The sequence below is a fragment of the Osmia lignaria genome, chromosome 8 (assembly GCF_051020975.1).
Source record: "Osmia lignaria lignaria isolate PbOS001 chromosome 8, iyOsmLign1, whole genome shotgun sequence".
Lineage (NCBI taxonomy): Eukaryota > Metazoa > Arthropoda > Insecta > Hymenoptera > Megachilidae > Osmia > Osmia lignaria.
In genome coordinates, this window is record NC_135039.1 from 12,443,439 (window position 1) to 12,458,269 (window position 14,831).

Sequence of the window (14,831 nt, forward strand, 5' to 3'; positions counted from 1 at the left end):
ATGTACATAAGGATTATACATGTTACTTGTCCCTATTTAACGTTATAAAGATTAAAATTTCTTACGCATGTTGTCCAAACATGGGATTGTTCAACATCTGTTATACCATTCATTGATCTCTAAATCTTGCCAGTTTATCCCTGAATGGGTCAACAATACTAATTAATTGTAAGTATTCTTCCAATAACTGTACATTAATTGTTCTATAATACTTGTGTGAAGAACTATGACAGAAGGATCTCTTTGGATGAGGACATGATAGCAAGTATGGAAACAAATAAAGATCTAATAAATCTGAGAATTTATTAAGAATGATATATCTTGGTGTACGACACATTTGCACGTGTTAAATTAATTAAATAAATATAAAAATCACGCGGACTTCTAAATGATCGTTAGCCAGCCAACTGTGCTGTTAGAAGTACATCTTTTTTTTCCCTTTATTTTCCTTTTGTCTTTTTAATTAACTCCTACTAGTTACCGAGTGTGTCATGACCTGATAACATTTACAACTTTGGTTAAGAAAAATATATACCTCTATTATTAATAGATGAATGACCGAGCACTAGTTGTCTCCAAACATGGTATCAGAAAATAAAAGAAACTTGTCAATATAAATCGTCATATAGTTCAGTCTAAAGGCGTATAGATCACTATTTTTTAACATTCATTTCATAACACACATGCCAAATTTCTATCGAAGCTAGAATCCTCTAACAATTAACTGAAATCATTTGTATAAAAATTTCTATACATTTGAACACTTTGTTTCATTAGTTCTTTTGTTTTTCAAAACCCTAAATACATCACTGGAAGTTAGGTATCACATGATTGGAAGCATAGAAATACACACTCCAGTATACCAAAGACACATTTCATATTTACAATTGAAAGTTGTGAAATTCTCATTCAAACGGAAATTTAGTTAATTGTTAGGAATCCTTTGTGTAACGTTGAACACTCTGTTCAATAACGATCCTCTATAGTTTCACACATGGACTTGATGATCAATCAACATTTTCAGCTGATTCGAAAGAAGAATATAACATTGTCTCGACATGCACACCCTGTACGTTATTCTTCTTTGAACTATAAATGTATCATAGAGTGAAAAGCTTTCACCCATTATCTACAATAATGTATATACGTATAAAATAGGACCCACTTTAGTTCGTTTGAGTACAACGATTCTCCTTACAAAAATAGACCGCTAAAGCTAAACGAGACTAAACGTTTTTTAATACACGGGATGTTAAACACTGAATCCTTGAACGCAACGTTTCCATCCAAAGAGTTCAACCCTCGCAAGAAGAACCCTTGGCTGGTAAAGTTATATTACTCCATTAATGAACATTTTACGATGAATTTTCATTTAACGTATGAATGTAATTAATTGTAAGTTCAAAAGCCTTTTCATTTCTCAATCTACATAGAAGGGCTACGTACTAGAAGACTGAGATCTATTTCTTCAATGTAGTCCATTCCTACATTTTCTTTATTTAGTCAAACTAAATAAAGATAGAATTAAAGGCACTCTGTTAGACCGTGATGCACGTAACAGAATTACACATAGAACAAATGAAATCTTACTAATACACTCATACTTCTATCTTAAAATTTGTTCAATTTAAACACTTCAATGGGATATAATAAAATATCTGATCCTAAATTGATTTTTGGTAAACCGATACATTCTATATATATATATTTTTTTAGTAAATAAATTTCTCGATTTTACAACACAGAGGTGAAATTCCAGCACTTCTGTGTTAAACAGCACCGGTTTAACAAATGCAGAGTTTCTCGTCCTAATCTCAGAAACCTCTTAAATAGAATATAAACAACGATATCATGAAAATGCTGCTAAATCGCGCCGCAAAAATAAAATTGTATGCCTCGAAAAATAGCACAGCCATTCTTTTTTCTTTTTTTTTTTTTTCTATTTCTAGACAATGAACGGATACCAAACGTTATTCGATTATCTAAAAAATATGGATTTATCGTATCACGTGTATCATTGTCTTCAGCTTTACATTCCTCATAGTGCTTTCGTACTCTCAATATTTAAATTCACGCGAATAATTTTTCTCTTCGTCGATTAAAAAATTTCTATACGAACTTCGCTGAGAAGGACAAGCGTACTTTACCATTCTTTCTTTTTTTTTTTTTCCTTTTATCGTCATGACAGACTATAAATATTAAGGCGCGACTATGCTGTAGTCGAAATGTAAAAAATTTCGCACACCTAAAGTGTGCAAGACGATGTTTTAAAATGTAAAATGTACATTATGTAAAAAATTTCGTTATCTCCCCAAGAGCGTAGGATTTCTTTGCTCATATGTTAGAAATTAAATAAGAAAGAAGAAACAAGATGAAACAGCAACGTGCATATACAGATATTAATCTAATTTATCAGACACCAACGGGAATCTGACTATGCGTAATTGCCGCCCGAAATCGCACACTACGCTATCCCTTAAAACTAACATTTGTTTTACGAAAATACAACTATCCTTGTGGCCCAATCTTACTTCTCGTACAGGCTCGCCCGTCCTGACGTCCCAAACTATTAGCGATCCCTGAAACGTTACAATTCATAAATATTCGTATCCTAAAAATAGTATACCAACGATGGCCATCGACTGTTCAAAGTAATTATAACATAACCTCTAAACGAGAATAAACATTGGCATACCTGATTACTGGTTATGAGTAGATGATGCGTCAACATGACTAATTGTAGACTATACGCTGATCTGTGTGCTGGAAGAGCATGTAACAAATGTCCCTGAAATCGTTCCCATACACATAACCTCTCATCGGTCCCGATGCTTATCACATACGATACGGAACAAGTAATAGCTGCCACAGCACCGTCGTGAGCTTGTATACTGTACATACATGTTCCTATAAAAAAAGAATGATAAATTATTTAAGTACAAGGGAAATTATCAGGAGATAGAATTGGAAGTACCAGTTTGAAGATCCCAGACGCATAACAAGCCATCTTGGGATCCGCTACCGGATGTCATAGGACTCATCCTGTCAATGAAGAGACAAGATATGGGCCCGCAGTGACCATGAAGAGTGTACAATGGCAACTGGTCTTCTAGCCTGAAATTGAACAATGAAATGAAGCTACTGAATGTACACCAGTTACTAAGTATTGTTATATAATATATACCTATATACTTTAAGAGTATGATCTTGACTACCAGTTAAAACTCGACCACCTACGCTGTCGAGCACGGTTATTGCTTGCTGGTGTGCTTTATGCGAACCGATTTTCATACAACGGAGATCCTCCGATTGCATGATGTTGTTTATGTCCATAGGCGAACCAGCGCTTCCTGTTCTAACGTGGGCTGAAATAAGGAACACGTTGTATAAAGTGGAACCAAAGAATGATAAAGACATTAATGAATGACCTTACTTCTTCTATACGAGGTGAAGCCCCAATCAATTTGTTGACCTTCGCTGTAACTTTCAAGCTGCAGGAAGTCGATGGAACCGTTCAACTTGGCCGCCACCACTCTACTTCCGACAAACTTAACGGCGGATATTCCGAGCCCTGAACCATCGTCAAATAAACACTGATAAACATAACAAATATTTAATTTAATGATTTCAATTTTTCTGAGCGTCAGTTTATATTGATCAGTTACCTTAAATCTGCCCGTGGTACCTTCCCAAAATTCTAAACTCCCATTTGCGCATCCCACTACTATCAGGTTCTCCTGATAATCCATGCACCAAATTGGAGACACCGAGTGCATAATCTGCACGGTACGGTCGGTACTCAAGGAAGATATACTGTCCACCAATCCGGATGAATTCACTTTCCCATTAGGAATGTACAATTGTTCAAAGCTCTCCGACTTCTGTAATTCGTCAATTGATCTATTATGTTCCTCAAAAAGCTGTTTATAGTGATCACCGAAATCAAATCCATGTTCGTAATTCTGCTGCAACGAGGAACGTTTCATGGTGGAAAATTTCACGTTTATCGTTGATTTTAAATCAGGAAGATCATAGTAACTGTCCAAGCTCCTACGAACGTTCTTCCTTCTTTCCACCCCGAATTCGTTGATCTGATAATCGTAATCAAACGTGTTACCCATCGAGTGATTTCTATTCGTGTTCTGTCCCCTGTGGATATTGTACAATCCAGGGGACGACTTTCTGTAGGGTACAGTCGTGGCTGACGAGTAGAGACCGAATGAATTATTCCCCTCCATTTCCCCTCTGGAAGGTGGTGAACCACTCTCGTAATCCGACATTAACTCGTCCATGTCCGACGTGACGTGGTTCAGATTTTTCTTAGGGCTACTGAAAAATTGCTTTCTATCTATGTGAACTAATTGTTCACCCGACGTTGCATCCCATACCCTGATGTGACCTGCTAAACACGTACTAGCAATGGTGTTGCTATCCGTGGCAATGCACTCCACTTCCTGTGTGTGACCTTCCAGAACCAACGGCAGTGCCTCAAGTACCAGCTGCGTAGCTGAATCGTGCGCCTTCTCTGGTTGGTACCAGCTGGCTCTCCATTCGGCATAGTTTCTCGAACAGATGCAACGATAAAGAACGACCATCGTGTAAGCGACAACAATGACACTGATCAGGCAAAGTACCGCGGCTAAGAATATTTCCATTGGGCTGGATGGAATGAAGGGTGCGTCCGCGTTGAAACCTCGACCTTCGGACCTGGTTGGTAATTCCATATCTGGAATGATTTTTAATTAGACTCAAAGTACATGAATCTGTAATTTGATTATAATTCATACCCGAGAAGTCTAATGGATCAAGAGCAGCAGTGGCAAGGCTCTGCCATTGAAAATGCTGCACATCGTTTGGATTGCTGATTTGTTTAGCCAATTGTGGGCTCACCGCATGGGATATTTTCACTGCTGGTAATATAGTTATGCGACCGCCAGCGGCAGATATGTTGTACATTGAGAGAATCGAGGACCAGTGGTAAAGCGACAAACGATTCCAAGGTGGGAAGTCGACTGGTCTCAATTTATTTAATTCTTCAGTAATGTTGTTCGTTAGATCATTCTAAGAGACAATAAAATTCAAGATAATATTATCAGCTATTTTTCACTGTATTTATATTAAGTTACCTGTTTATTTAAGTGATCAGGAGCGACAGCAGACGAAGGGATTGATAACGGTTTCATTGTATTTAATTCAACGTAATTATTTAAAGCATGGGATCTGTCTACAGTGTAACCATCGATATCAGATTCCGGTTTCAATGTCTCGCTTAAATGTATGACATGCTCGACGATCCCGGAATTGTATATGATCATACTGATCCAAACGACCATCCATACCATGAAGGCGCGTTGAAATATTCGAGTTCTTGCCCAGAAATGTACTAAACGGAGACGTTTCGGAATTTTTCCAAGAGTGTGGGTGTTCTGTGTGTTCGGTGCTATGACATTCGTGGGACCGGTAGCCAAACCGTTTAATCTTGGATGGGATTTCGATCGAAATATGTTTGGCTTTCTGTTCGTAATGGTTGTTGTAAATTGTTGTTTGCGCGTAGTTGGAATATTTGGCAAATGAAATTTCGACGTCTCGCTGGATAATTCGGTACGTTTAATGTCGATAGCGAGGATAGTTGAAAAGAAGACCATCTGAAGGAAGAAATCATTGACTAATCCAACGATGGCGAATATACAGAACTCTTGTATGGCTGGCACGAATGTGAACAATCCGATCGTCAATATCGTTACTTCGGTAAGTAGGTTTTTTGTAATGGACCAACCTTCTTTGGATAAAGCTTGAGCAACGCGTATCTTCACGTCCAAATGTGTCGGTGTACTAACTACACTTTTGGTCAATATCAAAACATTTTCCAACCCTACGATAATCACCAAATATGGGAACACTTCCTTTCCACTTAGACTTAACGTTAAGCCAAAAAAAAAGCATACACCCACGGTCATTGAGAGTGAACTGATCACTGTTACAGTCGCGCTAAATGCTATGCCGATTTTCGACTTTATTAATTCGATCTTTCGCACAGAGAAATAGACGTAGAAAAATAATGCAAAGAATGTCATCATTAGTGGGAAAAAATCACTGTAATTGAATTCACCAGGATATAAGATGTGTAACGTTTCATCAACGCGATCGTAAGTATCATTGTCACCTACTTGATGAAGGTGGTAATAAGTTTTTAATCTGTGTTTCAATCCTCTTATAAATCTGAAAATTAAGTTAAGTTAAATGATGGGAGTTGAAAATTGCAATTAACAGGCGTCTTATTTCTATACTTACTCGGGATCATAATCCTTTAAATAGATAGTTACTGCATATTGTAAAATCCTTTGTCGAAGACGACTGGGATATCGTTTTGTTCCAGTTTCTTTAAGATTCATTCCGAACATTATTTCAGCTAAACTAATTTTACCCTTTTGTAGATTCTATAATATACAAATACATAATTGTAGCAGGTCATTTTACTCAAAGTATCGTAATTATGTATGATTCAGCATATTACAAATTGAATCCAATGCAGTTTATCAATGTTCCTACCTGATATGAATAGATTGTGTTTATAAGATTTGTATCTTGTGCATATAACTCAATACTTCGTTGCCACAGGTTCGCAGGGGAAAGAACCAAACAATTATACTCTGGCAAAACATCCGACTTTTTGCCATTTCTTTTAACAGCTTCGACGTGTAAACATACTTGACCGAGGGTTTTTAATCTAAAAGCAACAAGAGAGTTAATAACAAGGCTATCAATACAAAAATTGTGACAAACATGTAACTCACGTTTCTGGATGCTGATAATTCTGTATAATCTCTAAAAGATTAAAAATTTCATAAAGTGGACCCCGGAAAGCATCCATTAATGTTAATTCCTCTGTCCATGGAATAACTCCGACCCTTAATACCACTTGTTGCACATAGAACACATGATTCTCTGTGCTGTTTTCAGGTACAATAGTATGATTGATTACAGCCCTTGGCGCGTTGCCAGGCATAGGTAAATTGACCAAAGGATAACTGAAGAAAAAAATATTACCGTGTCTTAACGTTTGCTATGTTACAAGGAAATACATAATTAAGGAAACAGTTACCAACCAACATAGCATTACTATCGATATTGCCAATGAAATAACTGCGACAGGATGAGAAGAACAGAACAGGCCATGGGCATAGTAAAGCCCTGCCACCCTATCTGGTAAACTACGGAACATTTCACCTTAAGGCTGTCTCACCAGCATGTCTCATAATATATAAATATACATATTGCTAGCATTTGTCCTATGAAAATAAAAAAAAAGTTGCATAAGGTACAACGCTCATTGTAACATTAGAAAAAAAAAAAAAAAAAAAAAAAAAAAAATGTAAACTCAATTAGCGAAACGCGACCCATAATATTTTGTAATTGATGCTTGTAATTGAAACGTGACAAGAGGCAACAGAAAACAAAAACTATCGTCCACGTGTTTTTTCTCGGAACACTAACGCATCGTTCAGTTCATATTTGCGCTAGAACGTGAAAGGGTCAATGATGCGAAGCGCGCAAGGTTACGACGAACAAACGCATATTCTTTCGTGCAAATTAGTGACGCAATAACGAGTAGATAAAAGGAACGATGATACACGACGGTCGAATTCCTCGGGGGGTACACGTCGACGCATCATAACGTGGATTGCATTGTAGACATTGCGTATCACTTATGTATGCGTACGAGACTAATTATATTATTTCTCGGCTCGGTACTCCTTTCGTGGAACCGTGGACTGCAGCAACAAGTGATCGATGATCCTTTTTGTTAGCACCACTACCTATTGGACATCGTCATGAAATTCTTCTAGTAGGTACCATGGAAGGTTCTTTCACGTAGAAAAACGATTTGTGCGTAATAGAAAAATACACTGGAATGGTACGTTGAGGGATAATACCCCTGTTAGGTTATCGACGTTTGAAACGGAACGGAGAACGTTAGACGCATAAGAAACTCAGTGGTACCTCGAGAAACAGATACGAATCTGTGGGATTTCGAGGTTATGTTCGTTCCTCGGTAGCGCACATTTATGCGTAGATAATACTGGAATTGATTTCACAGGCACGGCGTAAAATACACGAATCACTCACACGTGTTCCCGGACGCGCGTCAATCGTCGAACAAGCGGACGACAGAGGCGAGTTTCGAGCGTTGTAGATGGTGGTCGAGTAGCGACTTCCAACAACACACACACACGATTGACCGAAACCGCCGGCGCAAATTCCCCGAGTGCACTGGCCGGTTTCAATTTAACTCGCACGACGCTGCAAGCTAAAGAGTGCTAATTTATTTATAAACGGTACAGCCGTGCCCCCGACATGCAACCAATCGTAAGTGCACGAATGTCGTGCAACCAGTGCCCCTCCTGCCTTTAGCCACGCACGTGCTGAAAAATTTGATAAATCTTAAGAATGAAACCGGTCGCGTTCGACACGTTGATTTCTTGCGTGTTCAGACGTGACGATAGTTTACGAACGAATGAAAATCATTCCGAGTTAACTGGCTCTGCTAAACGCGTTTGTATTCTGCTTATCTTTTATCGTGACTGAATTAGTATTTATTGACAAACGATATATGGAAATTTGCGTACTAAATGTCAATAGACATCGAGGAAAGTAATTCCTTTTTCCTTGTTATCTTTTATAATCAGGGAATGTACTGAATATATTTGAAAAATAATAAACGTGTTAAATTTTAATTGTGAAAAATAAATAAAAGGGGAATATTAGGAAAAAAAAATATGATATTGAATTTTTCATATTTAAATTGTGTTTCGGAAAAGAAACGCAGGTGGCGCCAGTGTTCCGTGAAATTGGCAGTTAAACTGTCCTCGGCTCCTGTTAAAATTGTGAAAATTGTGTGGAAAAGTAACTTCAATTTGACGAAATTCTTCTTATGGAGTAATTTAAAGGTATATTTCATTATAGTACGTTGTATATTTTCGATAATTTCTTTTTATTTTGAAAATGATTGCATGCGTATGCGAGGTCAATGTCAACTCGTCATAGATGCAATCATATTTTTTTGATTTTATATCGTGAACGTTTTGCGATGATATAACGCGCTTATTATGGCAATCTAATGTCAATAAATGTAAATGAAGCGATGTAGAAAATAAACGGTAGACGTCATCAGTCATTACATTACTTTACAAGAAAGGATCAACAATTGTATACATATATGTATTCCCGAAATATGACGCCATTTTTTACGCGATTTATGTTGAAAATTCTCGAATACTTTCGAAATAAAAAGAAAAAAGGAAAAATCTTGACGAAGCTAAACTCAACATATGAAAAATTTAAAAAGGACATTTGCATTTGCATTTGCATTTGCATTTCATTTATTCATTCGAGCGTTTATTTATTCATCCGATGTTGAACAACGGTACTAAAAGTGACGCGTGTCGGGTTACAGAGACAAAAAGAAGCTTATAAATCGTGGTAATTTTTGTTGACAACGAGAAATAGAGCGACTTTGACAACCTTACGATGAGAGTGATTTTTTTTCTTTTTTTGATACCGAGAAATTACACGTAGGTTACGCGCCTTTTTCACGCGCAGCCATGATGCGTTGCGCAACGCGCGGGACATTTGAATTGCTAATCTGCGGGCTAATGAAAATCAAGTTACCTGCGAGACTACGTTTGAGAAATATTACCTACCACGCACATGGCTCGTAAACTTTAACTCAATCAGTGAATTTTACAAGCACTGATTGAGTATGCAAAATTTTAAAGGTGATTTAATTATCGGTACAACTAGGATTTTTATCTAGAATAGGCCATATTTCTTAGCTTTAGTATAAGTGTTAAATGTTTAGAATTGTTTAATTCTAACATAATTTTTATTCATATTTAACTCAGAATAACTTATACTATTTATTTTAGGTATCCTAACCTAAGTAGGATTCCGTAGGGTTTTATAGGTACCATAGGGTTCCATTAAGTACCATAGAGCTCCATAGGTACCATAGGGTTCAAAACTAAGTTTCACCTGTGTTGACCTGGTATCCTAACCTAAGTAGGATTCCATAGGGTTTTATAGGTACCATAGGTACCATAGGGTTCAAAACTAAGTTTCACCAGTGTTGACTAAAAATTCCTATAAATTCTTAATTAGTTCCCTGACAAATTACGTCAGTATGATGTAAATTACATCTAACTAGAAAATAAAATAAAAAAGGAACAGATCAATGGACTAATGAGATATCTCGTTCAGAGATAACACTGGTATCTGAATCGCCTTTTAGTCGCGATTTATGCGAGAAATGCTGGATCAGGTTATACAGAATACCGTGGACACTCAATCCTTCGGGTTGACACTGGTTGACACTCAATCCAGGACAAAGCAAATCGACCATTACCGCATATTCTCGTCAAATCCCGCGACAGTCATGCAAACTGTATTACGTTCACAAAGATGTCTCATTCGTCTTCGATCCAACAGACGAGTAGCATGAATTCGCTAAATGGAACAACGAATTATCGAAAGAAATCAACAACATAGCCTCGTCTATCTTGCCTCTGCTCTATATATAGTTATGTAACCGTGATCTTGCTGAAACCTCGGAGAGAAACGATTAATGACTGATCACTGTCATGTACGTCTAAGAACGATTGTAAAAACCGAGATATGTACGCATCGGTGGCACATATTGCGCAGGACGCACAAGGTGCGTCGAGCTATGAGATATCATAGGACGCACAAGGTGCGTCTTGGGTTTTGAACGTAATAATTGACGTCAATAATTTATCGTCGTTTACAGAAAGTACATAACGGGAATTTGGAACTCTTTTTTCCTTCTTTGGATCGATATAATTATATTTATGAGTTTAGATGATAAGACATTTGCTTTGTTCGAATTGGATGCCTTACGATAAACAAGCAGATTAATACATGGAACGAAAATTTTTGATTCTATCAACAAGCAAGCACAAGTTACGCTTGTTATTTCGAAGAACATGCTGTATTCTCTCCGGAATCGTGGCCTTGCGTGAAATTACCGTGATTGAATCGATTCAGTGCCAAACAGTAGTGGACAGACTCAGAGGTGAGCCTCTTGGATGGCTCACGACCTTTCGGTTTTAGACGTCCACCTGGTCATTTGGTTATTTTTGCAAACACACCCACTCAGTGTCTCGTAGAACGGAAATGCAACAGACGACGAATAAATGTTTTCTTCGACGTTTGCAATGTCTATTCAGGTTCTTTGGGCGTCCAGGAACTTCTCTGGGGGAAGTTTGTACCTTATGGCTGGAAGGGTTACTCGAGGGATCCTTCTAATTTTTGAACAAGACTTTGAGAGATTCTTCAATATTCCTCATTATTTTTTTATTAAGGACTTCAAAAGCTTTGACCCTCGAGAGATCCTTCCAAGTTTCAAATAAAAACACTGGAGGTTGTTCCCACTTTTTGCTTCTACTAAAACTTTCAAGTTTCTTCAAATAGTTTTTTGATGAACTCCAAAACCCCTTTATTGGTGCTATCGATAACTATTTTAAAATTGTACACGTGATAAGGGGATTTATGATAACTATGTTAGATGCCTTAATTCAACAATTTCTTTTTTTTTATGGTAATGGAAAAATTCGAGATTGCGAGGGATTTTGTGGGAATCACGTTAATCGAAGGAACTAAGTGTGAAGGTTATCTGCCACTCCTTATGTCAGATATCATTTTTATGTGTCACGCGTGTACTTCATGGCCCGAACGGCCATCTCTCATATTGTGGACACTGAACGATCGCATTTCTGAAACAAAGTGTGCCTCTTAGATGGAACGTACTAGGTTGACTACGTATCGAGACAAATGAAGCATCAACATTTATCATCACTATAATTATGTCATTTATTATGAAATAAAAGATATGATGGTATAACAAAAAACATATTTGTAGGATATGACAGCTTAGATATTTCTATTTCTAGAATACTTCTAATTTTTTGTTTCAAGAAAAATTTACTTAGATCCGTTAATTGACCCCTGGACAGATAGACATTGAACTTCTCTAGATAAAATTTATTCCTTGGACTAATTTTATGCTTGAATTTTATAGGTGAAAATGCTAAGGTCATATGCAAATTTGAACCTAATACATGTCTAATATGTTAGAAGTTGCAACAAGTTCCAGTATTTGCATACCTGAATAACATTGCAATTCGATTTTAATCACATAACTTTTTCAAACTGATTCTATTAATAATTTGGAATATATCTACTTTAAGCTAATTTTTTATATTCTAGCTGAAAATTCTATTTTCTTTCATTAATTAATTACAAATTAATTTTCCAATCATTAAGAAACTCTTTGGATCAATTTCTATATTTTAAGATTCCAAAAATTGATTCCCTTTCATAGTTAACTTATATTCTCTCTCAAAATATGGCACCATTAATCTGAATGGCCATTTTCTTCCAGAAAGCAAACAAGATGGCAAGACTTTCAAGAAACACTATTCACCCCAGGCAGATAAGGTGAGTAAACACATGTGTTTTTTGATCATTCAGATTTCCTTACCAGGAATCTGTAAAGTTCACACCGGTTTGACGCACTTCGATTGTGCATGAATATTTATAATGGCGTTGAATGGAATTGATTATCCGAAGCCATGTACGTAAATCAGCACTTTTATTCCCATCGGGTTTCTTTTCTTATCTTTCGTGAAATTTGATGATCAATGGGAACGTATCGAATACCAGGCACCCGGTGCTCGCGAATGGCAAAGTTTTCATAATCCTCCAGAGGCTGACATCGTCCTCGATCAATAATGTTGACATTTCCGAGGAAGGCGAATATTTACACGCTGTAAATACGAGCTACAGCATTGTCAAACTTCGGGATATTCTCTTATTTATCCTCTTCTCGGAAACTGCATAGGCGACGGAGAAATATAAAATATGCTTCACCGACGATACTCAGGGTACGTTTATATATATATCATCTGTTGTGCCTCCCAAAAATGCATCAACAAGTTTGTTTTCCTATTTGCCATTGATACTTTATTTAACCTGCACGCGACAGTATGCGAAATATAATTATGACTTTGTGCCAATTTCGTTGGCATACGGTGCAAAGCTCTCAAAGCCAAACAGACATTAGAAGTATAGCGATGTGAGAAGCCTCAGTCTTTGAGGCTTCAGAGTTTAACCTTAGAATTTAAATTGTAGAAATAATTTTGTAATTTTATATCCTAAATAATTGTGAAATTTGTGAAATCTATGTTTAGGGAAGTTACTAATGACAGTGATACTCAAAGTGAAAGGAGATTCAGAGATTTAATTAAATGGGATAATTATTGAAATAGCTGTTGATTACCTGTTGCACAATTTGTTAGTTTCTAGTCGTCGAAAGCGTGTAACAAAGGATTGCATAAATAATAATTAACTAGCACAGCGGTTCGACCGTCCTGACCGCGGCTTTATTAAAATTCAGCATTAGAAATATGACTTACGGTAGAGAATACTCGTGTTCGTTATTCTGCAGATTTTTAATCTAATTTCTGTAAAAAATACTGCAACCGTGTATACGAGATGATCTATTCATTTACTTCCATTTAGGAAGTAACTCGCTGGTGTACCCTAGGTTTCAGTGCATAGCAACGGCAGTCATTTTGAACACCTGTTAGGTGTGCTAATAGAGTTATGGAATTTTAAAAGCAAAATGGTCTGCAGAGACATATTTATCAAATAGCTCCACATTAATTGGGATGTTAAGTTTTATGTCTACAGGGTGTCCTCGTTTATTTTAATGACTTTTATTCAGTAGCATATAATAATTAGCAAGTGGATATGCAGATGAGATAAACACAGTTGACCTTCTGTATAATGCAATAAAAACACGTTTCTGGTCGACCTTTTTTCTTTTGCAGAATATGAATCTTCATTTTCTTCAGAAAAAAGTGTCTCTGTAATTTGAAGTGTCACTAGAGGAGGGGCAATTCATCAGAAGTTTTATATTCTTGAGATATTGTTTGCTAATTAATTACTTAATTAGGACTTAAATATTCGTCAGGTATTGTCAGTTTCAAAATATATATAAATATTTTGTCCACTTTGAAGTATGAGTTCGAAAACGTCCCCATTTTTGGGAGTAAAATTCCATACTTGATGGACACCCTGTAGACAGGGTCGTTCAACGAAGCACCACGCCAAGCGTGTTTTCATCGAGCCGACCGCTTGAAGTTGGATTAACTTTGCATTGTCAGCCGGTGCCTATCTCGTCCGTTCCATTATCCCACCGATTGACGTATCTAATTGCATCAATTGCGCAATAAATGAAAATTAGGCTGCTGTGAAGTGGTCAATGCCGCGGGCGGGGGTCAACAGTTGGCGCGAATGCACACGCCGCGGAAATTGTTAACTGCTGGACAGCCTTCCCTCTTCTTTTTCACTGACCAATTTTCGGTCAACTTCCACAAAATGATCGATAACGGTCTGTGACATCATCTGGATCGTGTATTTTCAATGGAATGATGGATGGTCTGCCCTATCTATAAGATTGATTAAGCGTACTGACTTGCAATTATTCAATTTTTAACTACTATAATTTAAAAAATATAATATGTAGGAAATAACAGAGTTAAAATTGACTCTGGGCCTTTAACTCTGGTAATTAGTCCTCTTTGTTATGGTCTTCTGTTCTTCTTGTCAAGTTGAATACTCTGGGCTTAAAATATCTAGGGTTCCCTAGATCTTGAAGATTCCCTAGCGCTTTTAAGATTTTCTATTGTCAGTAATTATTCTGTGTTTCAAAATGACACATTTCTAGTTTGGGAATATAATTATTTAATTAT

At 36.9% G+C, this 14,831-nt stretch overlaps 1 protein-coding gene across 1 annotated transcript; it reads right to left on the reverse strand.

Moving 5' to 3' along the window:
- Positions 1–1,915: 1,915 nt before the first annotated feature.
- SCAP (SREBP cleavage activating protein) lies at positions 1,916–8,521 on the reverse strand. The gene is made up of 13 exons (XM_034329644.2): positions 8,002–8,521; positions 7,107–7,289; positions 6,795–7,028; positions 6,550–6,727; positions 6,292–6,437; positions 5,127–6,219; positions 4,788–5,061; positions 3,666–4,726; positions 3,434–3,593; positions 3,185–3,365; positions 2,975–3,114; positions 2,696–2,907; positions 1,916–2,579 (listed from the first exon to the last, which is right to left on the reverse strand). The coding sequence occupies exons 2-13, from the start codon at positions 7,220–7,222 to the stop codon at positions 2,400–2,402; spliced, it is 3,975 nt and encodes a 1,324-aa protein (XP_034185535.1). The 5' UTR covers positions 7,223–7,289; positions 8,002–8,521; the 3' UTR covers positions 1,916–2,399.
- Between the last annotated feature and the right edge of the window lie 6,310 nt (positions 8,522–14,831).

Bases quoted from the DNA above. Each gene is read 5' to 3' on its own strand.
- SCAP (XM_034329644.2), bottom strand. From the start codon at position 7,222: ATGTTCCGTAGTTTACCAGATAGGGTGGCAGGGCTTTACTATGCCCAT. The intron at 6,438-6,549 runs GTAGGAACATTG...TGTATATTATAG, and splicing joins ACACAATCTATTCATATCAG to AATCTACAAAAGGGTAAAAT. The intron at 4,727-4,787 runs GTATGAATTATA...AAATCATTCCAG, and splicing joins TGATCCATTAGACTTCTCGG to ATATGGAATTACCAACCAGG.